General features: G+C 36.4%; 1 protein-coding gene across 1 annotated transcript in view; it reads left to right on the top strand.

The window, feature by feature from the left end:
• The first annotated feature begins 1,559 nt into the window (after positions 1–1,559).
• The window catches only part of SEMA3C (semaphorin 3C), a 186,685-nt gene continuing 162,238 nt past the window's right edge, over positions 1,560–26,006 (top strand). Inside the window, exons 1-2 of the mRNA XM_067746073.1 lie at positions 1,560–1,867; positions 3,893–4,033. Of these exons, the coding sequence (XP_067602174.1) occupies positions 3,931–4,033 (103 nt within the window). The 5' untranslated portion in view covers positions 1,560–1,867; positions 3,893–3,930. The remainder of the gene's footprint in view (positions 1,868–3,892; positions 4,034–26,006) is intronic.

The following is a 26,006-nucleotide window of genomic DNA, read 5'->3' as shown; positions in this document are numbered from 1 at the left end:
TTACATAATTTGTTAAAGCTCACAGCATTCTTCTTTCTTAATGACTTATTCCCTGTCTTCCTAATTTACAAATGCTGACTCAGGCATCAGTAGGAAGATAATAGTGGTCAGTATAACTTGGATCTTAATCAGTTTCAGAAGTATTTCAGAGAAAACCATGCATAGTGCTTACTCATGTTTGCATCTGGTTTTTTGATACTGTCAGATGTTTTGTGGGTTAAATTCATTATTACAAACTTATGTCAAGGAGCTACTCACATTTTTATTGCACTAATTATCACAAAAAATAATTTAACTGTATTAGATTTTTTTAAAAGAACACATCCACTGAATTGGAAATTTCTTTCATAAACATAGTTGTGTTTAAAGATAATATTGGCCCTGGAATATAATTTTTGAACACTTAAATTTGCATTCTTATTTGACATGATCCCTTCATATCTCAGCTATACAGAAAGAGTTAGGGACATGACTTATGTCGACATAACAAGTGGTGCTTAGATACATGAAAGATATGTCTTAATCACTTCTTCACTTCCTCCTACCTGAGATTTAGTTCAGCTGTCCCACTCCATCAAAGATTTTGCACTTTCAGAAGTGTTTTCTATGATAGTTTATAAGAATTTAGTGATCTGCTTTACTACATAAAGAAAATTATGAGGAACAAGGTGGAGAAATTACACTCCATGTTCCCTCTGTATAGTGACATCTGCTGGGCTGTAGCCCACAGTGATTTTTAAGCAAGTACCTGCTCATTTTATGGAGGTCGAAGCTCATTTCTCCCGAAGTTCAAGTATGTAGCTCATTGTGATCCGGAGAAATAATTTTCACTTAAACATCAAAGTCATTCCAGAGTTTAACAAGTTTATCTGAAAGTAGTGCTGAAATATACCCCCTGAGGCCTAGATTTGTAAACCTCTATCTGCTGGCATAGTTCAGAACAGCCTTCCTTTACAAAACTGTGAAATAATTTCTTGTAATTATGTTTTGGTAATATCTGGGAGGGTGGAGGTAGAGTACTGTATTATGAGTCAACGTGGTGAGGTCAACAGAGTTACTGCCTTTCGGACATTAAGGAAACAATAGGAAACAATACCCATTAAAAGGATAAGCATCTGCGACGAGGCTGTTGGTTTATCTCGACCGGTTTTAGAAAATTTTCTACGGGAAAAGAACGAGACTCGTGCCCTTTTAAAAACGCATCTCTTTGCCTTAAAAGGATTTAGTGATCCTTCTCTTGCAAAAGCTGCTTTGCACTTTGATATTTAAGGCCAAGCTTAATCTTGAATGCCTTCCAAGAGCAGCCGGTAACAAACAAAAACCTTGGAGCACACCCTGTTAAGTTGTTCACTCCACTGCAGAGCGCGAAAGCAGCAGAGGTGCTCAGTTCGTCCCCCAGACTGCTGCGGCGCATTCCTGTATCTCTAGGGCGGCTTGTCCTGGGGTCGGCCCCGCCCTGGCGGCTCCCTGCCACCCTCTCGCGGGCGCGCTCTGGGTGGGGCCTCGCGGCGGGTGGAGATGCGGCCGAGTGTGCTGGGCGGGTGAAGCGAGCCGGCTGGGCGGCGCGCTGGGGCAGCCAGAGCCGCGCGCCGCGTCGCTGTAATCGGACACCCGAGCGCTCGCCCCATGCGCCGGCCACTTTCCATTCACTTCATAGTGCTTGATTGAGCGACGCAGAGCAGGGCTCCCGGTGCCGCGCCACTGCAACGCTGAGGATTCCTTTACAAAGAAACTCAGAGGACCGGGAAGAAAGAATTTCACCTCTGGGACGCCCTAGAAATTACGGTCTTTGGGGAAAAGGACTACAAACACGCGGATCCAAACCTGTAGCAAATTGACTTTTCCGTGCTGATCTCGTCCCACATCGGTAAGCTGGATTCGTTGTTTTCAGCATTACAAATTTAGAAAAATATAACTTTTGGGTCTGGGTATAGACTTTTCACATATCAGTGTGCTCAGGTCTGGATATTTTCTTAAGAGCGCATGCAGTTTGTCATGGAAGTGTTTCCCTTGCTGAGAGCCCAGCTGGAATTGTTTCTTTAGGTTGTGACACCTGCGGAGAGTTTAAAGTTGAGTATTTCCCTGCCTTCTAAGGCAAAATTACTCGAGAGGATTTTATAAAAGAGTCCTTTTCTTACGTGTTATTAGTGTTCAATCAGTACAAGTGAAAACAACAAGCAGCATGTCTTAAGTGTTTGAGTTAAAGGGAAGAAGTCATAAAATATGAGGGGCGGGGGCGTGTATGAGACACTTGGCTTTCAGTCCCTTCTCAGCTCTAGGTTGGCTTGAAATCACATTGCTCTGTATACTCACTCCACTTGACCTGTCATTTCATCTCCAATATTATTCTTTGCAATTTGTGGCATATGTAGCTCTCGTGGAGGCATATCAGATAAGATATTGTTAATAGCAATATGTAGAAATTCGTGATTATTATCAGCCTGCTTAATAAAGAGACAAAGTTTAGGCATATTTATAGCTTTGTGTGTGGGGGTCTTTATACATAAAGTCAACAAAACCAGGGAGTAAATTACTAAGGGAAAGTCACCCTATAAAATCAATTTTCTTCTAAGTTAATTTAGGGATGACAAGGTGAAGAGGTTGTGGAAGCAGGAAGAAAGTGTTTCTTTTGAAAATTACCAACACAAACATCTCTAGGGTTTCCTCCATCTGTGTGGTAAAAGAAGCATGCAATTTTGTTTCTGCCTCTTATAACATATATACCACCTAGGAAATCAACTTATAATTTTTGTTTACAATGGCATGTTCGGTTTAATTGTTCCTTTGCTTCTGTATTACTAAAGCTTTTCTATTGCTTCTGTTACTTTTCAAATTTTAGTGGCATTTCTTTATTGAATAAAATTAGTGGTAAAATTTTAATTTTAAAAGCCACATAATATTGAAGATCAGTATTGTTGTAACTTGTAAAAATAAATTTCTAGATTAAACTCTGTCATGTCATCTTATTGTATAATTGTGGTAGATTCAAAATGATGGGGTTTCTTTTATGGTCCTGAGTTTATTTTGCATATTGTGGCCACTAGAGCTCCTATAGATATGAAGTTACACATTACCTGATCTTTGTTATTCAGACATTAGTTAATAGCATGTGTCAATTTTATAGCTACAGTTTCAAACAGTAATACCTGTCTCTCTGATTTATCTTTTGACATTTTGACAGCCCACTTTCTAGTCGATTTATTTTAAATATGCATTGAGGGATATATGGTTCACTGGATTGCTCACCACTAAGTCTTTGGTTTGAATTTGGCACAAATCCATGGTTACCTCATCTACATCATTTAACAGCTGTATGGTCATCTGTATAAACTGGCAGATAACTAATTCCAGTGATCAAGGATTGAGCACTAGTAGATCTCTGTGTAGAAATATCATTTCAGAGATGGTTACTCCAAAAGAGCTAATGAGTGTGTGGAAGTGAATGTTCATGTGGGATTTTCCTACTGCTACTATATTTATGGTAGAAAGAGAAGTTTTCATCCACTAATACCTATTTGCACCATTCTCAAGTCTTTTCAATGTAATGTGTTTTTTAAAGCGAAAAATAAGTTTAAATATTGGCTTTTCCTTTGGGAATCAGTAACTTTTTCCTGGCTGCCTTGTTTAATATTAGCATTATTTTGCTGGAAGATGAAATAATTTCATTTTTAACAAAGACTTCCAGACACAAATGAAATCAAATCCAAATTTTCACATCTAAGAAACAGTCACAGCACCTCCTACTGTTTGCATGACTGTAAAAGTTCAGCTGTGTCTTTTGTGAATAGAGTGCTCTGTCTAGATTGCTGGTTTTGCGTGTGTGGGGGGAAGGGGGGGTGTGCTCCTAATATGTGAAGTGAAATATAACAAACTTGTTATCTTTATTTTAAAGGTACTTTCCCTTGGATATTAACTTGCAAATCTGAAGAAATGGCATTCCAGGCAATTTGGGTCTTGGTTGGAGTATTTGTTTGTTCTACCTGTGTAAAAGGATCATCTCAGCCCCAAGCAAGAGTTTACTTAACATTTGATGGTAAGAAAGTTGATAAACACTCTGAGGACAATGTTATTTGAAGTATTTTTTCTTATCCAGATTCAAAAATTACTAAAGACAGTAAAACATTATTGAGTATTGATTAGCTTTAAAAATATCTAGTGGACAGCTTTTTGGATGACAGCTATTTTAAATTATTTGTTAATAGACAAAAGCCTCTCTTGCATTTGTTTATGAAAATGCTTGAAGTATATTCTGCCCTTTCTGAAGTTTCTTCTGTGTTTGCATGCACACGTATGAGGAGATGGTGAAGAACTCAAAGCCTAAGGTCTTTGATCTTAGTAGTCACTTGGCTTTGTTGAGGAACGCCCCTTAACTGCTAATCCTCATCAGCAGAAAGAGCTATGCAGGTTTAATTATTACAATTTTTTATAATACATATTGGGCCTTAGCCTCAAAACTGGTCTCTCCATACATTGTTCTACTGGTGTTTCTTCTATTTCCATGAGGAGTTCCTGAGGTTGGCAAAGTCTCCTAATTAATTGAAAAGGGCCTAAAAGAATAGTCGGAAATATTGCAATATTTTGATTGCTGTTGTATGCAGATGTTCTCTTCAGAAGCTTAGGGAAACGAGTGTAATTTCAAATTTTCACAAACGTGAAAGGCTTATGGTCCTCTGAGGGTATGGTTTGCCAAATGTGCGCATGAGCTTTAATGTATATGGTTCAAATGACTTGTAGATGGATGATTTTGGTCAGTCACGTAACGCATACTAATTGGACAGATGGAATAAGAAATGGATCAGAGGGCATCCCTGGTGGAGCAGTGTTTGAGAGTCCGCCTGCCGATGCAGGGAACATGGGTTCGTGCCCTGGTACGGGAAGATCCCACATGCCGCGGAGCGGCTGGGCCCGTGAGCCATGGCCGCTGAGCCTGCGCGTCCAGAACCTGTGCTCCGCAACGGGAGAGGCCACAACAGTGAGAGGCCCGCGTACCGCAAAAAAAAAAGAAAGAAAGAAATGGATCAGGCAGGAAGATCATCCTGCCAGTCAGGTCATTTATATTTTTATTACTTCTTTCAGCTCTGTCTCTGCGTAAACCTCAGTGTCACTGGGCATATTTTCATTCATTTGAGAAATAGTATACTCTCAAGCCTTATGTAGCAGGATGTCTTTGAAACTCTATGTTGAATGTCAAACAGCAGTATGACTGACACTTATCACTCAAATGGCTATCCTTTTCTCTTTCTTTCTTAAATCACCAAGTGCTTTCCCCAAGATCATCATAAGCACTGAAGGGGCCTTATTTAGAACTTAGAGTGTGTGAGCTTCTACTTGTTTCCTTAGCTTCTGAGTTAGGCATTCCCCTCAAAAGACCATGGCTATGCAGTTAAGTTGGGAAGAAAGGAAAAACAGACCTTTGAAGTATCTTTTTTTTTTTTTAATTACTAACAAATCTTGCAGTCTGCCAACACCTCTTCTAAGTTGAGAACTATGAATTACCTAATCAAATAAAAAAGAAAGGCATTAAGGAACAGTACAATTTCTCCCCAGTTTTCTGTATTTCTCTCAGCATATAGGAAGATGGAGTGGTCTCATAGATGAGGTATCTAAACTTGCTCTCTCTATTACTTTGAAACTAATCGAACTTCTTTTAACTGAAACTTAAACCGAAATATGTAAACATTAAAAACAAGTGTGTCAGTAGAGAGAATTCATTAGGTCTGTGTTTGAAAAGACAATTACAATTTACCTTTTACAGAGGAAATTAATACAATCTTTTAAAACCAAACTTCAATACCATGTAGGACAGTGACTGCTATTTACAAAGTGACTAGAAATTATGATGGGCTTTTTAAAATTCTGCATATCTAAAATTTTAAATGCTCTTAATCTCAAAACTGATTCTTATAGAATAATACTTTAATTTATAACATATGCAGAATACAGCATGATTAGATAAGCGAATGATCTGAAAGTCTTATAATTCCTATTTTATTCTTCCCAAGAGTCTTAATAGGAAATAATTAGAGAGATAGAATTCACTTAATTTGAATACTGTTTTAAAGAGATATATCAACAAGCATAATGAAATGCCACGGTTTCTAAATTAATACCAAAAAAACTCCAAAAATGAACTGTATAATAGACAAAGTATCATTGGAAAAGTACCTTGAGCAAAACCAATTGTTAAAATGTATATATTTCAATCATTAATTCATATTAATTTTCTTAAGAGATTTGACAGTGAACCTGCTTGAGATCCTGTTCCAAATTTCTTATCACTTAAAGTGTCTCTTTGATCTTATTATGACTTCTCTGAGTATCGCACTGAATAGGTTACTAAATTTCTTCCAAAATGGTTTAGTCTTAACATCAAAATATAGAACTTTGTACAAGGTTGACATATATATGAATATATGTTAATTTAAATATATACAGATATATACTTTCATTTATTTCATAATTAAAAATTTCTGAGTGACACATTAGAAGAATCCTCTCAGTCTTGTCTTACTGTCCAATTAAGAATCACAGTCAATTTAAAGGTGGGTGAAATAAGAGATCTCTTCTCCCATCCAAATTCCATCCCTTCTTGTGGTGGTGATAACATTTGGGAAACAATGATTTACAGATTTGCCTTCCCTATTCATCTAGTGCAAGGTCAACCAGATGGTCATCACTACTATAGGAGAATGTACTTCAGGTGTTATTAGTTAGTTACATTTGTGCTAGATAAATCTTGCATGTTAAAAGAACAGTGACTTGGGCTTCCCTGGTGGCGCAGTGGTTGAGGGTCGGCCTGCTAATGCAGGGGACACGGGTTCGTGTCCCGGGCCGGGAAGATCCCACTTGCCACGGAGCGGCTGGGCCCGTGAGCCATGGCCACTGAGCCTGCGCGTCCGGAGCCTGTGCTCTGCAACGGGCGAGGCCACAACAGTAAGAGGCCCACGTACCGCAACAAAAAATAAAAAAAGAACTGTGACTCCTATTAGATATTGCATTTCATAATTTTTATAATTCTTATTTTTTGCCATATACCTTTTCAAATGAATAAAACGTTCATGCAAATTATTTTTGTTTGAGTTGAATTTTTCTTGAAAAAATTCCAATTGTTTGACAAATTCACATTTCATAACATTATTGTATATTTTTTTCCAGAAAATCTTTAAGATCAATAAGGGTCATAAGGAAAGGCGAGGCTATGTATATAAATAGACAAAACTTGTTTTGCTTGCTAATATGCAAGGGAAATAATTGTTGAAAAGATTCTGCTTTATCAAGAAGAAATTTTAGCATGTAATCTTTTACAAAATCAGGAATAAATACTCCATAATTTGACAGAAGATATCAGTTGCATGTAATTTTAAGAAAAGGTGCTGAGCTTCAGAAAAATGGAAATATTGTCTATATTTGCATAGATATGAAATCTGATGACTACTTTAAATGTGCTAAATATTGTTTCTATTTAAAAATTAGATATTCTTTTCTCTTTTGTTTACATTTTTATTGAGCTATAATTGACATATAACATTGTATTAGTTTTAGGTGTACAACATAATGATGCGATATTTGTATGCACTGCAGAATGGTTACTGCAACAGGTTGTTACCATATGTCATTGTAAAAAGTTCCAAAAATTATTTTTCTTGTGATGAGAACTTTAAGATTTGCTTTCTTAGCAACTTTCAGATACAGTACTATTAATTGTAGTCACCATGCTATATATTATATCCCCATAACGTATTTATTTTATACCCAGAAGTTTTATATCTTTTGACCCCTTCACCAATTTTGCCCACCCTCTACGCCCTGCCTCTGGAACCACCAATCTGTGCTCTGTGTCTAAGGCTTGGACTTTTTTTTTTTAAGATGCCATATATAAATTAGATCATACAGTTTTTGTCTTTGTCTGACTTATTTCACTTAGCATAATGCCCTCAAGGACCATCCATGTTGTTGCAAATAGCAAGATTTCATTCTTTTTTGTGGGCGAATAATATTCCATTGTATATGCATACCATATCTTCTTTATCCATTCATTCATTGACGGAAGCTTAGGTTGTTTCCATATCTTGGCTACTTTAAATAATGCTGCAATGAACTTGGGTGTTCATATATCTTTTGAGTTAGGGTTTTCATTCTCTTTGGATAAATACCTAGAAGTGGAATTACTGAATCATATGGTAATTCTATTTTCAGTTTTTTGAGGAACCTCCCCACTGTTTTCTATAGTTGCTGCAGCAATTTACATTCCCACCAACAGTGCACAAGGGTTCCCTTTTCTTCACGATCTCACCAACACTTATTCCTTGTCTTTTTGTTGGTAGCCATTCTGACAGGTGTGGTCTAAGGTGAGCTATCTCATTGTGATTTTGATTTGCATTTCCCTAAAGATGAGTGATGTGGAGTATCTTTTCATGTGCCCCTTGGCCATTTGTATGACTCTTTGGAAAATGTTTATTCATATGTTCTGCCCATTTTTTAGTCGAATTATTTGTAATTTTGCTATTGAGTTGTATGAGGCCTTTATATATTGTGGGTAATACCCCTTATTGTATATATAATATGTTTTGCAAATATATTCTCCCATTCAGAAGGTTGCCTTTTTATTTTCTTGGTGGGTTCCTTTGCTGTGCAGCAGCTTTTTACTTTGATATAGTTCCATTTGTTGATTTTTGCTTTTGTTGCCTTTGCTTTTGGAGTCAGACCCAAAAAATCGTCGCCAAGACTGATGTCAAGGAACTTATTTCCTGTGTTGTCTTCTAAGAGTTTTTTGTTTCTGATCTTACTTTTAAATCTTTAATCCATTTGGAGTACATTTTTGTGTATGCTATAAAATAATAGTCTGGATTCTTTTTTTTTTTTTTTTGCATTGGGCTGTCCAGTTTTTCCAACACCATTTATTGAGGAGGCTGTCCTTTCCCCATTGTATATTCTTAGCTTCTTTGTTGTAAATGATTGACCGTGTATGCTTGAGTTTATTTCTGGGCTCTGTGTTCTGTTACATTTACCTATGTGTCTGTTTTATGCCAATACCATACAGTTTTGATTACTACAGCTTTGTAATATAGTTTGAAATCAGGGTGCATGATATCCCAGCCTTATTCACCTTTCTCAAGATTTCTTGGCTATTCAGGGTCTTTTGTGGTTCCATACAAATTTTGGAATTGTTTGTTCAATTTCCGTGAAAGATGTCATTGGAATTTTGATAGGGACTGCATTGAATCTGTATATTGCTTTGGGTAATATGGACATTTTAACTGTATTAATTCTTCCAATGCATAGGCACAGAATGTCTTTTCATTTCCATGTTTCTTCTTCAGTTTCTTTCAGTATATAGTTTTCAGTGTACAGGTCTTTCACCTCTTTGGTTAAATTTATTCCTAGTTATTTACTCTTTTTTTCCTTTTAAATAAACTTTACTCTTAGAAGAGTTTTAGATTTACAGAAAAATTAAGAAGGTAGTACAGGTAGCTTCCATATACCCTACACCCAGTTTCTTCTCTTGCTAACATCTTATATTAATATGGTACATTGGTTACAATTAATAGACCAATATTTATATATTACTATTAAATAAAGTCCATTTTTTAAGATTTCCTTAGTTTTTTTTTTTTTTTTTTTTTTGCTGTACGCGGGCCTCTCACTGTTGTGGCCTCTCCCATTGCGGAGCACAGGCTCCAGACGCGCAGGCTCAGCGGCCATGGCTCACGGGCCCAGCCGCTCCACGGCATGTGGGATCCTCCCGGACAGGGGCACAAACCCGTGTCCCCTGCATCGGCAGGCAGACTCTCAACCACTGCGCCACCAGGGAAGCCCCCTTAGTTTTCACCTAACATCCTTTTTCTGTTCCAGGATCCCATCCAGGATAGCACATTACATTTAGTCATCATTCCTTACTCAGCTCCTCTCATAGCTGCTTTTCAAAGCAAAACAAAGAGAAGCTCCTCCATGGTTCCTGTGGTAAATTAGTCTCTCCTGCTTCTGTCTTTGGTCTTGGGCCATGCACAACTAAAAGTTTAATATTTAAGGCATTCTTCCTGAGGCTGGTTTTTGTAAGAGCAGAAAATAATGGGAAACAGTAATATTCTAACACTCAAAAATTCATAGCACCAATGTAGGTGCTGAATACATACTTCACTGAGTTTATCTAGTGATCCAGTGAGGTAGTGTGTATGGAGTCTTCCAAAGCCGCAGTCTGTGTTTTCATTGATGATAGAAGTGGGGATGCTCCCTTGCTGTCCTGGTCCTCCAAATTTCTTTACAAGTATGAGTGGCTATGCGACTCAAGTTTAGCCAATGTGATGTAAGACAAAGATACTAGGTAAGGTTTATATAATGCACAAACTCACCGGCATTCATTTGGCCCTTTATCCTTTGCCCTAATCCATGATTCCTATCTGGAATATCAAAAATGGTTTTGATTAATAGAAATAAAGTATTTTATTCTTTCTGATGCAATTATAAAGGGGGGATTGTTTTCTTAATTCCTCTTTCTAATAGTTCATTGTTAGTGTATAGAAATGCATCCAAATTTTGAATATTGATTTTGTACCCTGAAAATTTACTGAGTTTATTCATTTTAAAAGTTTTTTTGTGAAGTCTTATGAATTTATATATATATAATCATGTTGTCCACAAATAGTGACAGTATTACTTCTTCCTTTCCAATTTGGATGTATTGTATTTCTTTTTCTTTCCTAATTGCACCGGCTAGGACTTCCAATATTATGTTGAATAGAAGTGGAAAGAGTGGGCATCCTTGTCTTGTTCCTAATCTTAGAGGAAAAGCTTTCAGCTTTTCACCATTGAATATGAGGTTACCTGTGGGTTTGTCATATAGGGTCCTTATTATGTTGAAGCGTGTTCCCTCTATACCCCCTTTGTTGAGTTTTTATTGTGAATGAAAGTTGAATTTTGTCAAATGCTTTTTCTGCATTTATTTGAGACAATCGTGATTTTTCTCCATTTCGTTAATGTAGTATATTATGTTGATTAATTTGCAGATGTTGAACCATCCTTACATCCCTAGAATAAATCCCACTTGATCATGGTGTATGCTCTTTTTAGTGTATTGTTGAATTGTGTTTGCTAATATTTTGTTGAGGATCTTTGCACCTATGCTTATCTGGGATATTGGCCTGTAATTTGTGTGTGTGTGTTTGGTGTCCTTTACTGGCTTTGGTATCAGTGTAATGCTGGCCTCATAAAATGAGTTTGGAAGCATTCCCTCCTCTTCAATTTTTTGCAAGAGTTTTAAGAAGGACAGGACTTCCCTGGTGGCGCAGTGGTTGAGTCTGCCTGCTGATGCAGGGGACACGGGTTTGTGCCCTGGTCCGGGAAGATCCCACATGCCGGCGAGTGGCTGGGCCCGTGAGCCATGGCCACTGAGCCTGCGCATCCAGAGCCTGTGCTCCACAACAGGAGAGGTCACAACAGTGAGAGGCCCGCATACCGAAAAAAAAAAAAAGAGTTTTAAGAAGGATAGATATTAAATCTTCTTTGAATGTTTGGTAGAATTCACCAGAGAAGCCATCTGGTCCTAGACTTTTGTTTGTTGGGACATTTTCAATTACTGATTCAATCTCTTTATTAGTAATTGGTCTATTCAGATTTTCTATTTCCTCATCATTGAATCTTGGCCGGTTGTATGCTTCTAGAAATTTATCCACTTCTTCTGGGTTGTCAAATTTCTTGGTGTTTAATTGTTCTTAGTTGTCTTTTATGGTTCCTTGTATTTCTGTGATTCCTTGTATTTCTGTAAAGTCTCCTTTTTCGTTTCTGATTTTATTTATTTGAACCCTCTCTCTTTTTCTCTTTGGTGCATCAAAAAAATTTTGTTTATCTTTTCAAAGAACCAGATCTTAGTTTCATTAATCTTTTCTGTTGTCTTTTAGTCTCTGTTTAATTTATTTCCACACTGATCTTTATTATTTCCTCCCTTCTACTAATTTGGGCTTCATTTATTCTTCTTTTTCTAGTCCATTTAAATGTAAAGTTAGATGGTTTATTTGATATTTTCTTGTTTCTTGAGGTAGGCCTGTATCACTATGATTCCCTCTTACAACTGTTTTTGCTCTATCCCATAGATTTTGGTGTGTTGTATTTCTTGTATTTCCATTTTCATGTGTCCCAAGTTATTTTTTGATTTCTCTTTTGATTTCTTCATTGACCCATTGGTTGTTCAGTAGCATGTTGTTTAATCTCCACATATTTGTGGGGTTTTTTTCCTTTTTTTTCATGTAATTGATTTCTAGTTTTATACTATTATAATCAGAAAAGATGCTTGAATTGACTTCAGTCTTCTTAAATTCATTGAGACTTGTTTTATGACCTAACATACGATCTATCCTGGAAAATATTCCATGTGCACTTGAGAAGAATGTGTATTCTGCTGCTTTTGGATGGAATGTTCTGTATACATCTGTTAAATTTTTCTGGTCTAATGTGTTATTTAAGACTGATGTTCTGTTAATTTTCTGTCTGGATGATCTATTCATTGATCTTAGTGGGGTACTAAAGTCCCCTGCTATTATTATACTGCTGTCATTTTCTCCCTTTAGGTCTGTTAATATTTGCTTTATATATTGAGGTACTCTTATTTTGGGTGCACAAATATTTACAAATGTTATATCTTCTTGTTGGTTTAACCCCTTTATCATTATGTAATGACCATCTTTGGTTTTTTTTTTTTTACATTATTCATTTTAAAGTCTATTTTGTCTGACATAAGTATAGCTACCCCATCTTTCCTTTGGTTTTGTTTGCATAAAACATCTTTTTTCATCCCTTAACATTTAGTCTATGTATGTCCTTACATCTGAAGTGAGTCTCTTGTAAGAAGCATGTAGATGGGCCTTGTTTTTTAATCCATTCAGCCACTCTGTCTTTTGATTGTAGAATTTATTCCCTTTACATTTAAAATAATGTTTAATAGATATGTACAAATTTGCTAATTGTTTTTTGGGGCTGTTTTGTAGTTCTTCTCTGCTCCTTTCATCTTCTCTTACTCTCTTCCCTTGTGTTTCTTTTTTTGTTTGTTTGTTGTTGTTGTTGTTGTTGTTGTTGTTTTTGAGGTACGTGGGCCTGTCACTGCTGTGGCCTCTCCCGTTGCGGAGCACAGGCTCCGGACGCGCAGGCTCAGCGGCCATGGCTCACGGGCCCAGCCGCTCCGTGGCACACAGGATCCTCCCGGACCGGGGCACGAACCCGTGTCCCCTGCATCAGCAGGCGGACTCTCAACCACTGCACCACCAGGGAAGCCCCTTCCCTTGTGTTTTGATGACTTTCTTTAGTGTTATGTTAGATTTTTTTCTCATCTTTTGTGTATCTACCATAGGTTTTTGCTTTGTGGTTACCATGAGGTTCACATATAACAGCTTATATACATAACAGTCTACTCTAAGTTGAAAACAAGTTAAATTAGAATGCATTCTAGAACTGTATACTTTTACTCCCCCGACCACCTTTTATGTTTTTGATTTCACATTTTACATCTTTTTAGTTTATGTATCCCTTAACTAATTATAGTTATAGTTATTTTTACTACTTTTGTCTTTTAACCTTCACACTAGCTTCATAAGTTATTAATCCACTACCTTTACTATATAGTTACCTTTACCAGTGAGATTTTTATTTTCATATGTTTTCTTGTTACTAATTGGTACCACTTCCTTTCAGCTTAAAAAAGTCCCTTTAACTTTTCATGTAAGGCCAGTTTACTGGTTATGGACTGCTTTAGCTTTTTCCTGCCTGGAAAACTTTATCTCTCCTTCAATTCAGGATGATAACCTTGTGGCGTAGAGTATTTTTGGTTGGAAGTTTTTCCTTTCAGCACCTTGGATATATCACGCTATTCCCTCTGTTCTGCCAAGTTTCTGCTGAAAATTCTGCTGATAGCCTAATGGGTGTTCCCTTCTATGTAACAAGTTGTTTTTTGTCTCTTGCTGTTTTTAACATTCTTTCTCAGTCTTTAAATTGTGACAGTGTATTATGATGTGTCTTGGTGTGGATCTCTTTGGATTCTTCTTATTTGGAACTTTCTGGGATTCCTGGATCTGGATTCTGTTTCCTTTCCCAGGTTAGGGAAGTTTTCAGCCATTATTTCTTCAAATAAATCTTCTGTCTTTTTTCTCTTCTCCTTCTGAGACCCCTGTAAGGCAAATGCTGTTTCTCTTTATGTTGTCCTAGAAGTCCTGTAAACTATCTTAACTTTTTAAAATTCTTTTTTTCTTTTGCTGCCCTGTTTGTGTGAATTTCCACTGCCCTGTCTTCCAGATTACCAATTCTTTCTTCGTTTCATCTAGTCTGCTGTTGAACCCCTCTAGTGTATTTTTCAGTTCCATTTTTGTATTCTTCAATTCTGAGACTTTTGTTTGGTACTTTATTATCTTTTCTGTATTTGTTCAAGTTCTCACTGTGTTCATCCAGTCTTCTCCCAAATTCAATGAAAATCTTTATGACTAGTACTTTGAACTGTTTATCAGACAAATCACTTGTCTTCATTTAATTCAGATTTTTTCTGAGGTTTTATTTTGTTCTTTGTTTGGAACATATTCTTGTTTCCTCATTTTGCTTGACTCTCTGTATTTGTGTCTATGTATTAGATGAAACAGCTACCTCTCTCAGTCTCAAAGGAGTGGTCTTATGTAGGAGATGAACCTTGTTTTTCAACCTTGCAGTAACTCTTGCGTGTCTCTCAAACCCCTGTGATTGTCTAAGCAGCCTGATTTATTTTTGGTATGTCACAGATGTTGAGGGTATACCAAGCCCCATCAGTGTTCCATAGGGAGGGATCTCAGAGAGCACCTAGTTTCAGGCTGATTGGAAAGAATACCCTCAGGTAGCAGCTTTTAAAGTATGCAAATATATACAGCTCTGTGGGACCACAAATGTAAGCCCTGCTGTCTTCCAGATCAGGTGATGTGGAGGTGTCGCCTGGATGACAGTTGCAAAACTCAGGGCTCCAGACGAGTGTATAAACTCCTTTCTGGGAGGCACCAGTGAGCTGTAGTGAGGCCGAGGGAGGAGAATACAATGATGGCATTCCCTGTCCTACATTCCCTGAGAGCACTTCCATAGCTTCTAGATGTGTGGCAAACCTTAAGTTTCCCCCTCAGGTTGAAGCTCAAGAAAATAGGCCTTTTTTCACAGAAAGACTGGGGTTGTGTTTCATTCTGCTGTCTGTTCAATGCCCTGGGTGTGGTAGCCTTCCAAGAACTGACTCTCTGATTGTTTCAGTCCTGTAGGGCCCAGAAACAAAAGCTCCCCAGGCCACCAGAGGCAGGTGATCAGGGTGCATCTCCTGTGTGGACTGTGCACACCTGCTGGTTTTAGCGAGGCAGCAGGAGAACTCAGGGTCATGATGCATCTGCAGATGTTATCTTTAGAGATGGAGCAGAAGCGTACAGTAATGCAACTTCCAGCTTTAGAAGGCAGCAGGAGAACACAGGGCAGGTCGTGAATGCCAGAAATTTAGCAGAGCAGCAGGAAAGTGCTGTGACTGTATGTGCCTGGTGGTACTAGCCAGGTAGTGGGGAGAACACAAAAAATGTCACCCACCAACACCTCCATCCCCAGAGAGAGTCCTAAAAGGCCACTACCCCTCCAGCAGATGCTTTAAGATTAGCAAATGAATTTCCTTCACATATAGACTAGGAGGTTTTCAAACTGCTACTTTTGTGCTGAGTCCCAAGGCGAGTTGTCTGTATGTAAAAGCCCTTTAATAGCAGAATCTCACTTCCCAGCAGCCTTTTGGGTCTCCTGGACATAAGCCCCTTTGTTTTCAAAACCAGACATTATGGGGCCTCATGTCTCCTGTGCAAGTCCCAAGGGTTGGGGTGCTTGATATGGGGCACAAACCATTCACTCCTCAAGGAGAAGCTCTATATTTGTGAGATCCCTCCTAATTGTGGGTTGCTGTGCCAGAGGTGGATTTTTTGGCAAAGAAGCACTAATTCAGCCATGTGGATGTTTTGGTTTTGTTAGTACAAACCTCTAAGTTATCAGACCTTATTTTTTTAAGTAATCCTGATAAATACTGGATTATCATTTTTGTTTATGTATTTAGATCTAGAAAGATAATATTCTGAAATAAAGAAGTAGGATAAGACTAAGGTGCACTCAATAAAACACAAGCTTCAAAAAGCCTGAATATCATTTTACTGAATAGGCAGCTGTCTGGCTCCACTTCAAGTTTTCTTTTTAGAGTTTCTAAAAAACTCTTATGAGTTATCAAGATAACCATGGAAATATTTTAAATTGCTTTATAAAGCTATGAATGCTCAAAAATAAATTCATTGATAGTTAAATGCATGGCAGAGAAGTCAATTATTTGTGACTGCTAGTAATTCCTTGCTATGTTCAGTAAAGACTTTCTACTACTAAACTGTTCCTCACCCCATTTAAGCCTGTGACTAATTACCTAAAACTCAAAAGAAAAAAACAATTAAAAGATTAAAACTCCATAAAGATTTTTGCTATTTGGATACATAGCTAATATTGGCCAATTTTCCAGCCCAAAGTTGAGTTTTACATTTACATTTACATATGCCTGACAATGGTTTAAAAACATAAAAATGTCAGTGTGAGTTGTATCGGGAAACAAGTGTATTCAGTGTAGAGACTAGGGTTGCATAAGATTATAAGCTCTTTCAGTTATTTACTTTGTGATTCTTTTTGCCTTCTTTTAGTGCTGAATTTTAATTAATAAAGCTGTCGAAGTCTCCAGGTCATTGATAGTATACAAATGAAAGATGATGGAATTTTACAAAACTTCTTTTATCTTTTAATATCTGCCTCATTTGACAGAAAGCTTAGTTAATTAAACAATAAATGAAAGGACCCCTGTGAACTAGTAGGCTGAATCCAAAAGCTGATAAATTGTTATTGGACAATAAACTCAAAACAATAAATTGCCTCTTTATGAACTCTGGTAGCATTAACATTGCAAGGCACATTTGTTGAAAACAGTTTGCCTACTGGTTGCCCAAGAGATAAAAATAAAGCCTTGATTACTCCATTAATCTTGGAGAATGCTCACTCTGGTTGTATTGAATCTTCTGAAATACTTAGTTCTTGGGAAAACTTGTGTTACTACAATTTCCTTTAATTTCCCTGCCAGTGGTCTCAGTTAAATGTCAATTAAACATCTTAAATAACACCTGCATGTTTTAATAAACCTAACTCAACAAGGGGTGCTGTGTGAATAGGAAGCTCTTTGCATTCTTCCCCTGTGAGAGAGTCACTGAAATCAGGAAGGGATTGATGAATGCAAGTGTGAGTTGGATGTTACCTAAAGCATAAAGAATCTTTAGAGTAGCACTAAATTTGTGGTGTAAAGAGCAAGTTAAAACAGTTGTAAAATACTGTGGGAATAGAAAATGAGAAGAAATTGCCCAAAAATTCATATGTCTATATTGCCGTAAGGTATATATTGACATGGGACTCTAGTAGTCAAAATAAGACAAAATCTGTTTCATAGCCTTGAATTGGAGGAGAGAAGTTTTAGGTATAGCAAAGAATGTCTCTTGGGAAATATTAGGACAGAAATGTATTACAGTGATATGCTGTGTATCTCTTTTTAAATGATTTTTAGAAAAAAGTTGGAAACATATTTTCCTGTCATAAAAAAGTAATTCTTGGTGAGTTTTCTCAGAATCCAATAAGCTTAATTCTGTTGCCAAAAGATGATGTTGTGGTGTTAAGCCATTCCTAGAGGTACAAGGTTCCTGCAGTTGTGAACAAAGAGGGATGCTTCAGTAATCTGAAATCAGAAGAGTGAGCTTATATGCTCTGTTAATTTAGTCAACCAACTATAGCAATTCCATGAAAAAATGCGTCATATTCCATGATTATCCATAGATACATGTGAATATTTATGATTGAACTGTCAAATGAAGGTGGCTCAAGTGATGCTTGATAGATTATTTTAAATCCATTTTGCATGTTGATCAAATATGTGGATATGTTTTTCACAAGTGTGGTTAATAGGATACGTTACATAGACTTTCTTTGCAGTTTTGATTTAGAAAAATATACCTAGAACTAAATATATGCATTTTTCCATCCTTCATAGATGTGTGCTACCATTTTGTCTTCTGTGTTTCTAAAATATTTTGATAATTTATTTGTATTCATTATAATAATAATCACTAACGTTAATGTTGCCTTTGTGCCAGGCACTATTCTAAATACTTCACATTATCTCATTTTATTCTCTAACAACACTGTGAATTAGGCACTATTTTCATCCTCATAAAATGGAGGTACAGAGAAAGTAACTTACCTGAGGTCACAGGAATGGAAAGGGACATGATAAAACACAAGCAGTCAGAGTCCAGAGCCAGAGCCGTTTCTGCAGATGCTGCTAGAATTAGTTTTAAGGTCCACAAAAATCACAATTAAAATAAAAAACCATTTTCTGAGGAAGTCACGCTATAACTCACTTTATCATGTTAAGGGTGTCAGTATATTTTTGCTCTTCTCGTGGAACAGCAAGCCTTCCTGAAAATAAAGGAAATAAAACTCATTCTGTACACCATTCCTAATTCCCTCTTCAATTTCAGTTTCATCAAAGTAAGGATGAGGGAATCACCGTCTGGAACAAGTTTATTTTGTTGCTGTAGGTGAGGTCTCCTTTTGTGGCTGTGAGAGCAAATCTGAGCTCAGACAAAGGATAACTATAGAAAAACTTATTATTCACTCTCCTTACCTCAGTATACAGGTTTATCAGGGTGTGTCCCCCTAACTTCAATATAGCCTATACTTTCTTTTAAAGAAAAAAAAAATTCAGGTGCTCTTTTTTATGGATACCATTGCAGAGTCAACTAACTATAGCACTGAGACACACTCAGTTTTTTCAATTTCCAAATATCTCTTATATAATGAGGTTAAAAAAATCCAGTCATTTTTATTTTAGTTCCATTACTGTCAAAAAATAAAAGTATTCATAAAGAGAGCTGCAGGCTTTGGGCAAACTCCAGGACTCTTTTGCCTTCTGCATTTCCATTTATGTGTTACTGAGAACCTCTGCTGTTAATGAAAACAGTTAAAAGCAAGGAACAGAAAGGTTAGACATTTTCTAAGGCAGAGTGTGAGTTGGCAAGAAGGGCATATAAAAGGCAGAGCTGAGTGCTGAGCCATGTGCTATTTTAGGGCAGCACTAGCCATGAAACAATGTGCTGAGCTGTAAAAGATGGCAAGTACATTCTACATTTCCAAGATGCATGCTCAGAAACAATCATTTCTACACTCCCTCCTTATTCAGTAAGAATTAACTGCCTTTGAGCACTCAGTAGTAATATTTTACTTCTGCAGGGTGCTTTTTACTTTTCGGAGAGTTTCCACATGTTATCTCATTTATTACAGAATGCTTAGGCAATAGGTGGGCATGGAGGCCCCAAGGAGCTAAATGTCTTGGCTAAGGATCTGCAGCTTGATGCTAACAGAGACAAGACTGGAAGAGGGAAATGGTATAGGAAAAAGAAAACTAATTATGTAGAGAATAAGAGACATTCTGCAAATGTATATTACAAAATCTGCAGAAATGCCAGGCCATTCATTTCAATGTTGGCAAATTTGTCACATGCTATTTGCTTCCTCAAAGTATGCACAACACTGTAGCTTGAACATACCTTACATTTTTAATTAACTACTGATTTTTAGCAGTAATTTATGGATTATTATATGTCAGGCTTCAAATATATTGAACATATTAGAAATGCCTGTAAATTTTCTTTGAAAAGATTGAGGCAGTACATAAATACCAGAAGTTCATATTTTTGTTTCTAATTCATGTAAGTTAATGAACATACTTTCTTTACCTTGCCTTCCCCAAGTTACTGCTTTTGTAGTCAAGAGTTTCACTTGCTGTGCTCTGTACTTTAGGATTCCATTTTCCCCTTTGTCAGTCTTTAGAACAGAGTATTCTATGTATTATCTTAGAAAGAAACAATCATTAAAATAACCTTAAGATCTGGTTTGAAGTGATGCCAGTGAAAGTGCCTAATATTCTTGCCTTTCTCAACTTTAACATTTTCTAGCATTTAAGATTCTTGATAATAAAAGGGTAAAATATTCTACCTAATTAATTCCTAAATTACTACTTTACTGAAACTATTTTCTTATAAAAAATTAGCAGATACCAGACTTTGGATATAAGATTGCTTATATTTAAGCTTATATATAATGTAATAGCTAATGCCAATTCTCTAGCCTATATGGAATTGATAGACCAAAGGAGTCAAAGCAATATAATTTTACAGAAGATAATTGCTATTTATCTAAGAAGAGGGTCAGACTGCTGATCCTGCGAAAAGAAAACCTTGAGTCTCTTTAGGAGTAATAGCACTAAAGAAACAGTTGTTAAATTCTTTCATGAAAAACTTCCTCTTTCCTTGGTATAGATTTTCACTTTCTAAAGATAAATGAATTATGGAGAGGGGATATATATCTGAGTAAAGATAAATGCACAATCTTTACATACACGTACACGTATACACATACTCTGTGGGTAAAGATCAATTATATTTCATTACCGTTTTGGTGTTTTCTAAGTATATGTTCTCTTGTAAGTGCATATAACAAAAACTGAGAAGTCGCGAAGAAAAGAGTTGTATTCCTGGTATCGTTTTCAATGTGTTACTGATATGTTTTCTTACTTTAAAGTTATATTTAGCACAAATTTATCATTTAATAATTGGATAATTAGCTTGGCAAACACTTTAGTACTCTAAATGTTACTGTAACACTTAGTTATACAGTAATAGCTAGTGCAAGTGAGCTGAGGACCAGGGCAAGAAACTCTGGGGGCTTCTGTATTTGAGCTTTGCCTCCCTCCCATTATTTATGGCTAGTAATAGTGAGAACAAAATGACTTGCTACCAGAAGGAGGTAATCCATCCTTAGCACAGAAAACAGGAACTTAAAGGGAGCGAATGGAAAAAAATAATATGTAAAGGCACTGTAAAATAAATACCTAAATTTGTTTACAACATTTGCTTCTTTTACAGCCGTAAAGTCCTCCAACCCAAGTGGCTAGTGTGACTATAGTTAGCATCAATTACCAAAGACTTAGCAGTGTGCCAATTATAGCATATGAAACATAATCTTTCATTATGAGCTTCTCCTTTCTAAAAATCTTGGCAAAATTTAGATTAGAAAATCCCTTTTTTCTTTTGTAAATCGACATAACTTTATACAAACTGTGTGAAGTGCACCAAGCTGGGACTTCATTCATTGCTGAAATTTTATGATGAATACAAGGGTCTGAAGCTTTTAAGACAGCACTAACAAAATTAGAAACTGAGAGTAAGGGGAGTAGAACATCTAGTATTCCTTTCCTTGCTTATTTGGGTCAGGTAGAAGTGGTGTATGTGGCCACAGTTTCTTTTAAATGGTAGAGACTATTACAGTTCCACAGAAGTGTAATTCTTAACACAGGGACTTCTTTTTTAATGAAGAAGTGAGTAGTAGTAAAGTGATTATAAAATTGGCTTGTATAAAAAAGATTTTCATTGAATTTCATTATGGAATTAGAGTTACGTCTATATGTATGCAAATCATTCAATAGACTGGATTGAAAATATTTTAATAAAGAAACTTAAGATGATGACCAGGCATGCAAAAGTTCTGATAATATGATGTGGTGAATATTTTGAAGCTCTTTTTAAAACTTTTCCATCCTCTTAAATATATGCTATTTGTCATAATTCAAGCAAAAACAAAACCTCATGACTTAAATTATCTCTTGATTTGAAAGATTCTTTGGATAATTAATTGTCAGTCGCCAGTAAGAACCTTAAGCGTTCTCTAAACATCGTCAACCTAGTTCTGTATTCACACCTAAATGTTATTATGTAATAAAGATGCAGACAATGGGAAGAGTTTGGAATCTCATTGCTATTATCTACAAATCTAGGTTTAAATAGAACCATTCCTTTCAGAAGCAGTCTTTCTGGCATCAGAAGTTTCCAACTTTTATTGGTCTATCCAGCCAGATTGTCGCTCCATAAATTCAAACTCATGGATTTTTTTTTCTTTTCCCTGAACAGTAATACTCAGAACATTTCAGGAGACCAGAACATTAAGCTGGAATAAAACAATGAGTGTATTATCATCACCAAAAGAGCATTTTGAATTTTATTAGTAGAAACCAATTAAGATGTTATTTTCAAGCAAAGGGCTTGGCAAGACTTCAGAAAGTTACAGTACTTTCCAGAGTCGGGTAGGGGTTTAGCTGGCATAGAGGGCAGATCTTTAGCTTAGAGTCTTGACAGCTTTAATGCACATGCAACTGGTATTTTTTTGTTTAAGCTGATTCTCTTAAAAGCCATGCTTCCTGCCACTGTTCAACATAATTGCATCAATTCCACTTTCCATTAGAACTCAAAACCTGCTGATACGACTGGAGTTTTAAAACCTTTGTGTGAAAATCTAATTATGCATATTTTTTCCAGGGAGATCTGATAATGCATATGTTCTACAAAGTTATGTTTTTTATTCTGATATCTAGCATAGACTTTTATGCTAGTCATATACTTTGGTTATTCATTTAATTGTATTGACTCCAGTGGCGTAAGCAATTTTCTATTACAGGAGGAAAAGAATATTCAATAGGCTCTATTTTGTTGAAGGACAAAGGAGCACATACCTATTTGCTATAGAATAATAAAATATTCTGATTTCAGCTGAAAGGAAATGATTATCTTTTTATTATGTGTATAATATCTATGTCCCTTTTATAATGTGCTTATTTTCAACAGTTTGTCTTTATAGATATTTTATAATGATCTGCATTGATTTACTTCATCTCATATATTTCTACTTTTTTGATATGTATTTGACACTTTTCTATACTTATAGTTATGTATAGACATTTCAGATATTACATCAGGAATTTAAAGTGTAAAATATATTTATCTAGCAGTTTATCACCTTGCATTTGTTTTCCTTACATTCTTTCTTTGGTTTTTCTTCTTTTTTAATTGAATTAAGAAAAAGATTATTAAGCTTAGCCTGGACTCATTCACAAAATGGTGAAAGCCTCAGAGCCTAGGTGCTGATGGAACATGTAGCAGGAATTGAGTTAAAGATGGCCTAGAGTTAAGGTGCATCATTTATATATGCTTTGGAAATGAAATTTAGTGCCATAAACACTTAGACGAAATTACCTTTAAAGCAATAACCATCTTTGGTTTCCAAATTTTACAATAAATATTTGATACTAAGGCAAAATTTTAAAACCTTTTCTAAAATTGCTTCTGGGTTAAAAATAGAATTTTAATAACCAAAGATAAATTTGCTAAGGCCCATTAATAATAAAGCATAGATATTTTTCAAGGTATGTAAGTATCTGTATTAAGTTCCAATAGCACACATTACGTTCACCTTAAAGTGGAAGCTGGAAAATGTGGTTAGACTTGATTGTTGGCAAATTATGGGTCAATATAAGAAAAAGCTTTCAGACTTTTATAAAAAAATGTTGTATCCATCTGTCTCTTATCCCTTTACTCCCCACTCATCCACCCTACTTTGGAGAGATTCCATTAAATACATTGTTCCATTTTTTAAAAAGACCCAAAGAACTGCACTGAATTCCACGAATATTTTAGAGAACCTACCTTGTACAATGTGGTTGCTACATCTATAGGTACAAAGAGAAGTATGGCATGGATCCTGTCCTCAGTAACCACCCGTTCTAATCAGCAGGGTAAGCCAACTACATAAATACTACACCAGGCACAGCTTAATGTGTGCCATAAGAGCGACACAAACAACTTATAGAAGAAGCCAGTTTTGAAATAAAAACATTATCTTAAGTTGGTTTTGAAAATTGGCTTTAAACCCTTTGTGGGCATTAATCATTCTGCAAGCAGGGATTACAGTTTTATCATGGTTATAAACTGGATTGAGAGGGGAGTTCAACTGGAATGCCAAGGAAGAGGTTATTACACTTAACCAAGGTTCTCCAAGCCTCTGGGGCAAAGCTCTTTTGCTAGGATTTGTTTTGTCTTGTTATTCACCTCTAAATCTCCAGCAGTCCTGTACAATGTAGAATCATTATGAGTGATATACTGACAAACAGTTTGGCACCAGTTTGCCAAACTGTCTCTCAATGCCCAGAGCATTTAAAATCCTAAACTGTCCATAGTGGTGGTAGGAGCAGGGGACTGTTTTTAGAGTCTTCTCCATTTCTCAGTTTCCAAGTCTCTCTTGTTCTCTTATTTGATTTCTCTCTCTCTGTCTCTCTGTCTCTGTCTCTGTCTCTGTGTCTCTCTCTCTCTCTGTCTCTCTCTCTCTCTCTCTCATACACACACACACACACACACATACACACACACACACAAATACACAATGTTGGCCATATGTGAGGGATAGAAGAAAGACATGAAGAAGCCTGTCTTAAACATCAGAAGTCCAAAATAACTAGGTCTTCAGAAATATCTTCTTTTATACATGAAAATGAATTCCATACCAGAGGTCAGAAGCTCCTTTCTCTGGGCTTTCATTCCCATCAGCAGTTTTCCATCTTATCATAAGACTACAAGACAGAAGAAATTAGACCAGGGAAAAATCTATAACTCTAAATGTTTGGAACGACTGATCATGTTAAACCCAAGACCTTATAACACTGATTCTCCATGTTGGCTACACATTAGAGTCACCTGGGAGCTTTAAAATTCTGCTGCCAAGGCCACACCCAGACCAATTAAGTTAGTATCTCTAGGGATGAGGTATAGCCACTATTGTTTTTAAACTTCTCCAGGTGATTTCAATCTGCAGTCATATTTAGAGACCACTGCCTCCAAATCCCTAAAGTTCAGTTTCTGTTAGGGAACATGAAATCTCCAAGGTTCTTTTAACAATGAAATATAATTCTATTCAGTCTATTGCTCTAATGGTTTCCAAGATAGAGTCTTTGCTAAACATTGAAATATAGCCACTTTACTCAACAGTGGAGATTTTCAATGCCAGAAAAATCATCATTAGTGTAACCATAATGCACCTTGAGTGTTCACTACCCATTGAGTGAACAAATACCCTTCACTTATTTCTTTGTGAAATATGAAAGTCATGTCAAAGTTATGACCTAGAAGATTACGTTCTATTTTCTATTTCCTTTATATTTTGAAATGTAGTGTCATCTCAGTGAGATTCTTGACAACCTAAGCTAGTCTTGATTTAGGTTATGTAGTCAGGTCTAACAGAGCCTGGTGCTAAGAAAATTCGGTAAAGATCTGTGCAGTATGTACTCGCTCACAGACAATTTCATTTGTATGTGTTTGTGTCTAAATGTGGGATAGCAGACTCTCTAAGACAAAGAGGCAGTCTATAGTGGTAGTGATAGGGAGACTGGGAGTGGAAGATAGGGAAGGTTTCTTCTCACTCAGAAAAAAATATTTCACCTATGGCAATGGGAACAGATTCTGATCCGTTTTTGTATACCATTTTTTTCCAGTCTCTTTAATGATGTATGATACATAGTAGATGCTTAATAAATTTTTGAAAGTAAAAGAATGAATGAATTCTGTCTGCATTAGCAGTTTTAGAGAACTGGAAGAGAGCAGAAGTAGGTCCAAAATCACAAAAATAGAGAATCAAACCCTGTCCAGCTCTGTGTTCCAGGATCATAAGTTGCCAATAATTCAGAGAGGCCTTTCTTAATATGCTTTTAACCTTCCTCTTGGAAAATTGTCTTGGTTTAGATCTCTGTCCTTTGTACTGTGATCCTACTATTGCCATGAAGGCAGGAAAGCCATGGAAACCTTTCATTAGTTTATGATAAATATCTGCATACTCACAGTTGACGACTTTCTGGAGAAAAAAAAACTATGTGTAGGGGTTACTAGGTAGAAATAAACTAAGCAATATTATGGGCAGGTCAATAGTAAACAGAACACAAATTGAGAACTTTGGGCCTTTGAAAATGTCAGTATTCACTGTGAAGGACATGTCACGTTTACCTGTTCTTATTAAAACGACATGAATTAAAAAGTTTTCTTGGCTAT

Source organism: Pseudorca crassidens, chromosome 8, assembly GCF_039906515.1.
Source record: "Pseudorca crassidens isolate mPseCra1 chromosome 8, mPseCra1.hap1, whole genome shotgun sequence".
Classification (NCBI taxonomy): Eukaryota; Metazoa; Chordata; class Mammalia; order Artiodactyla; family Delphinidae; genus Pseudorca; species Pseudorca crassidens.
This window is presented reverse-complemented; position numbering and strand designations above follow the sequence as displayed.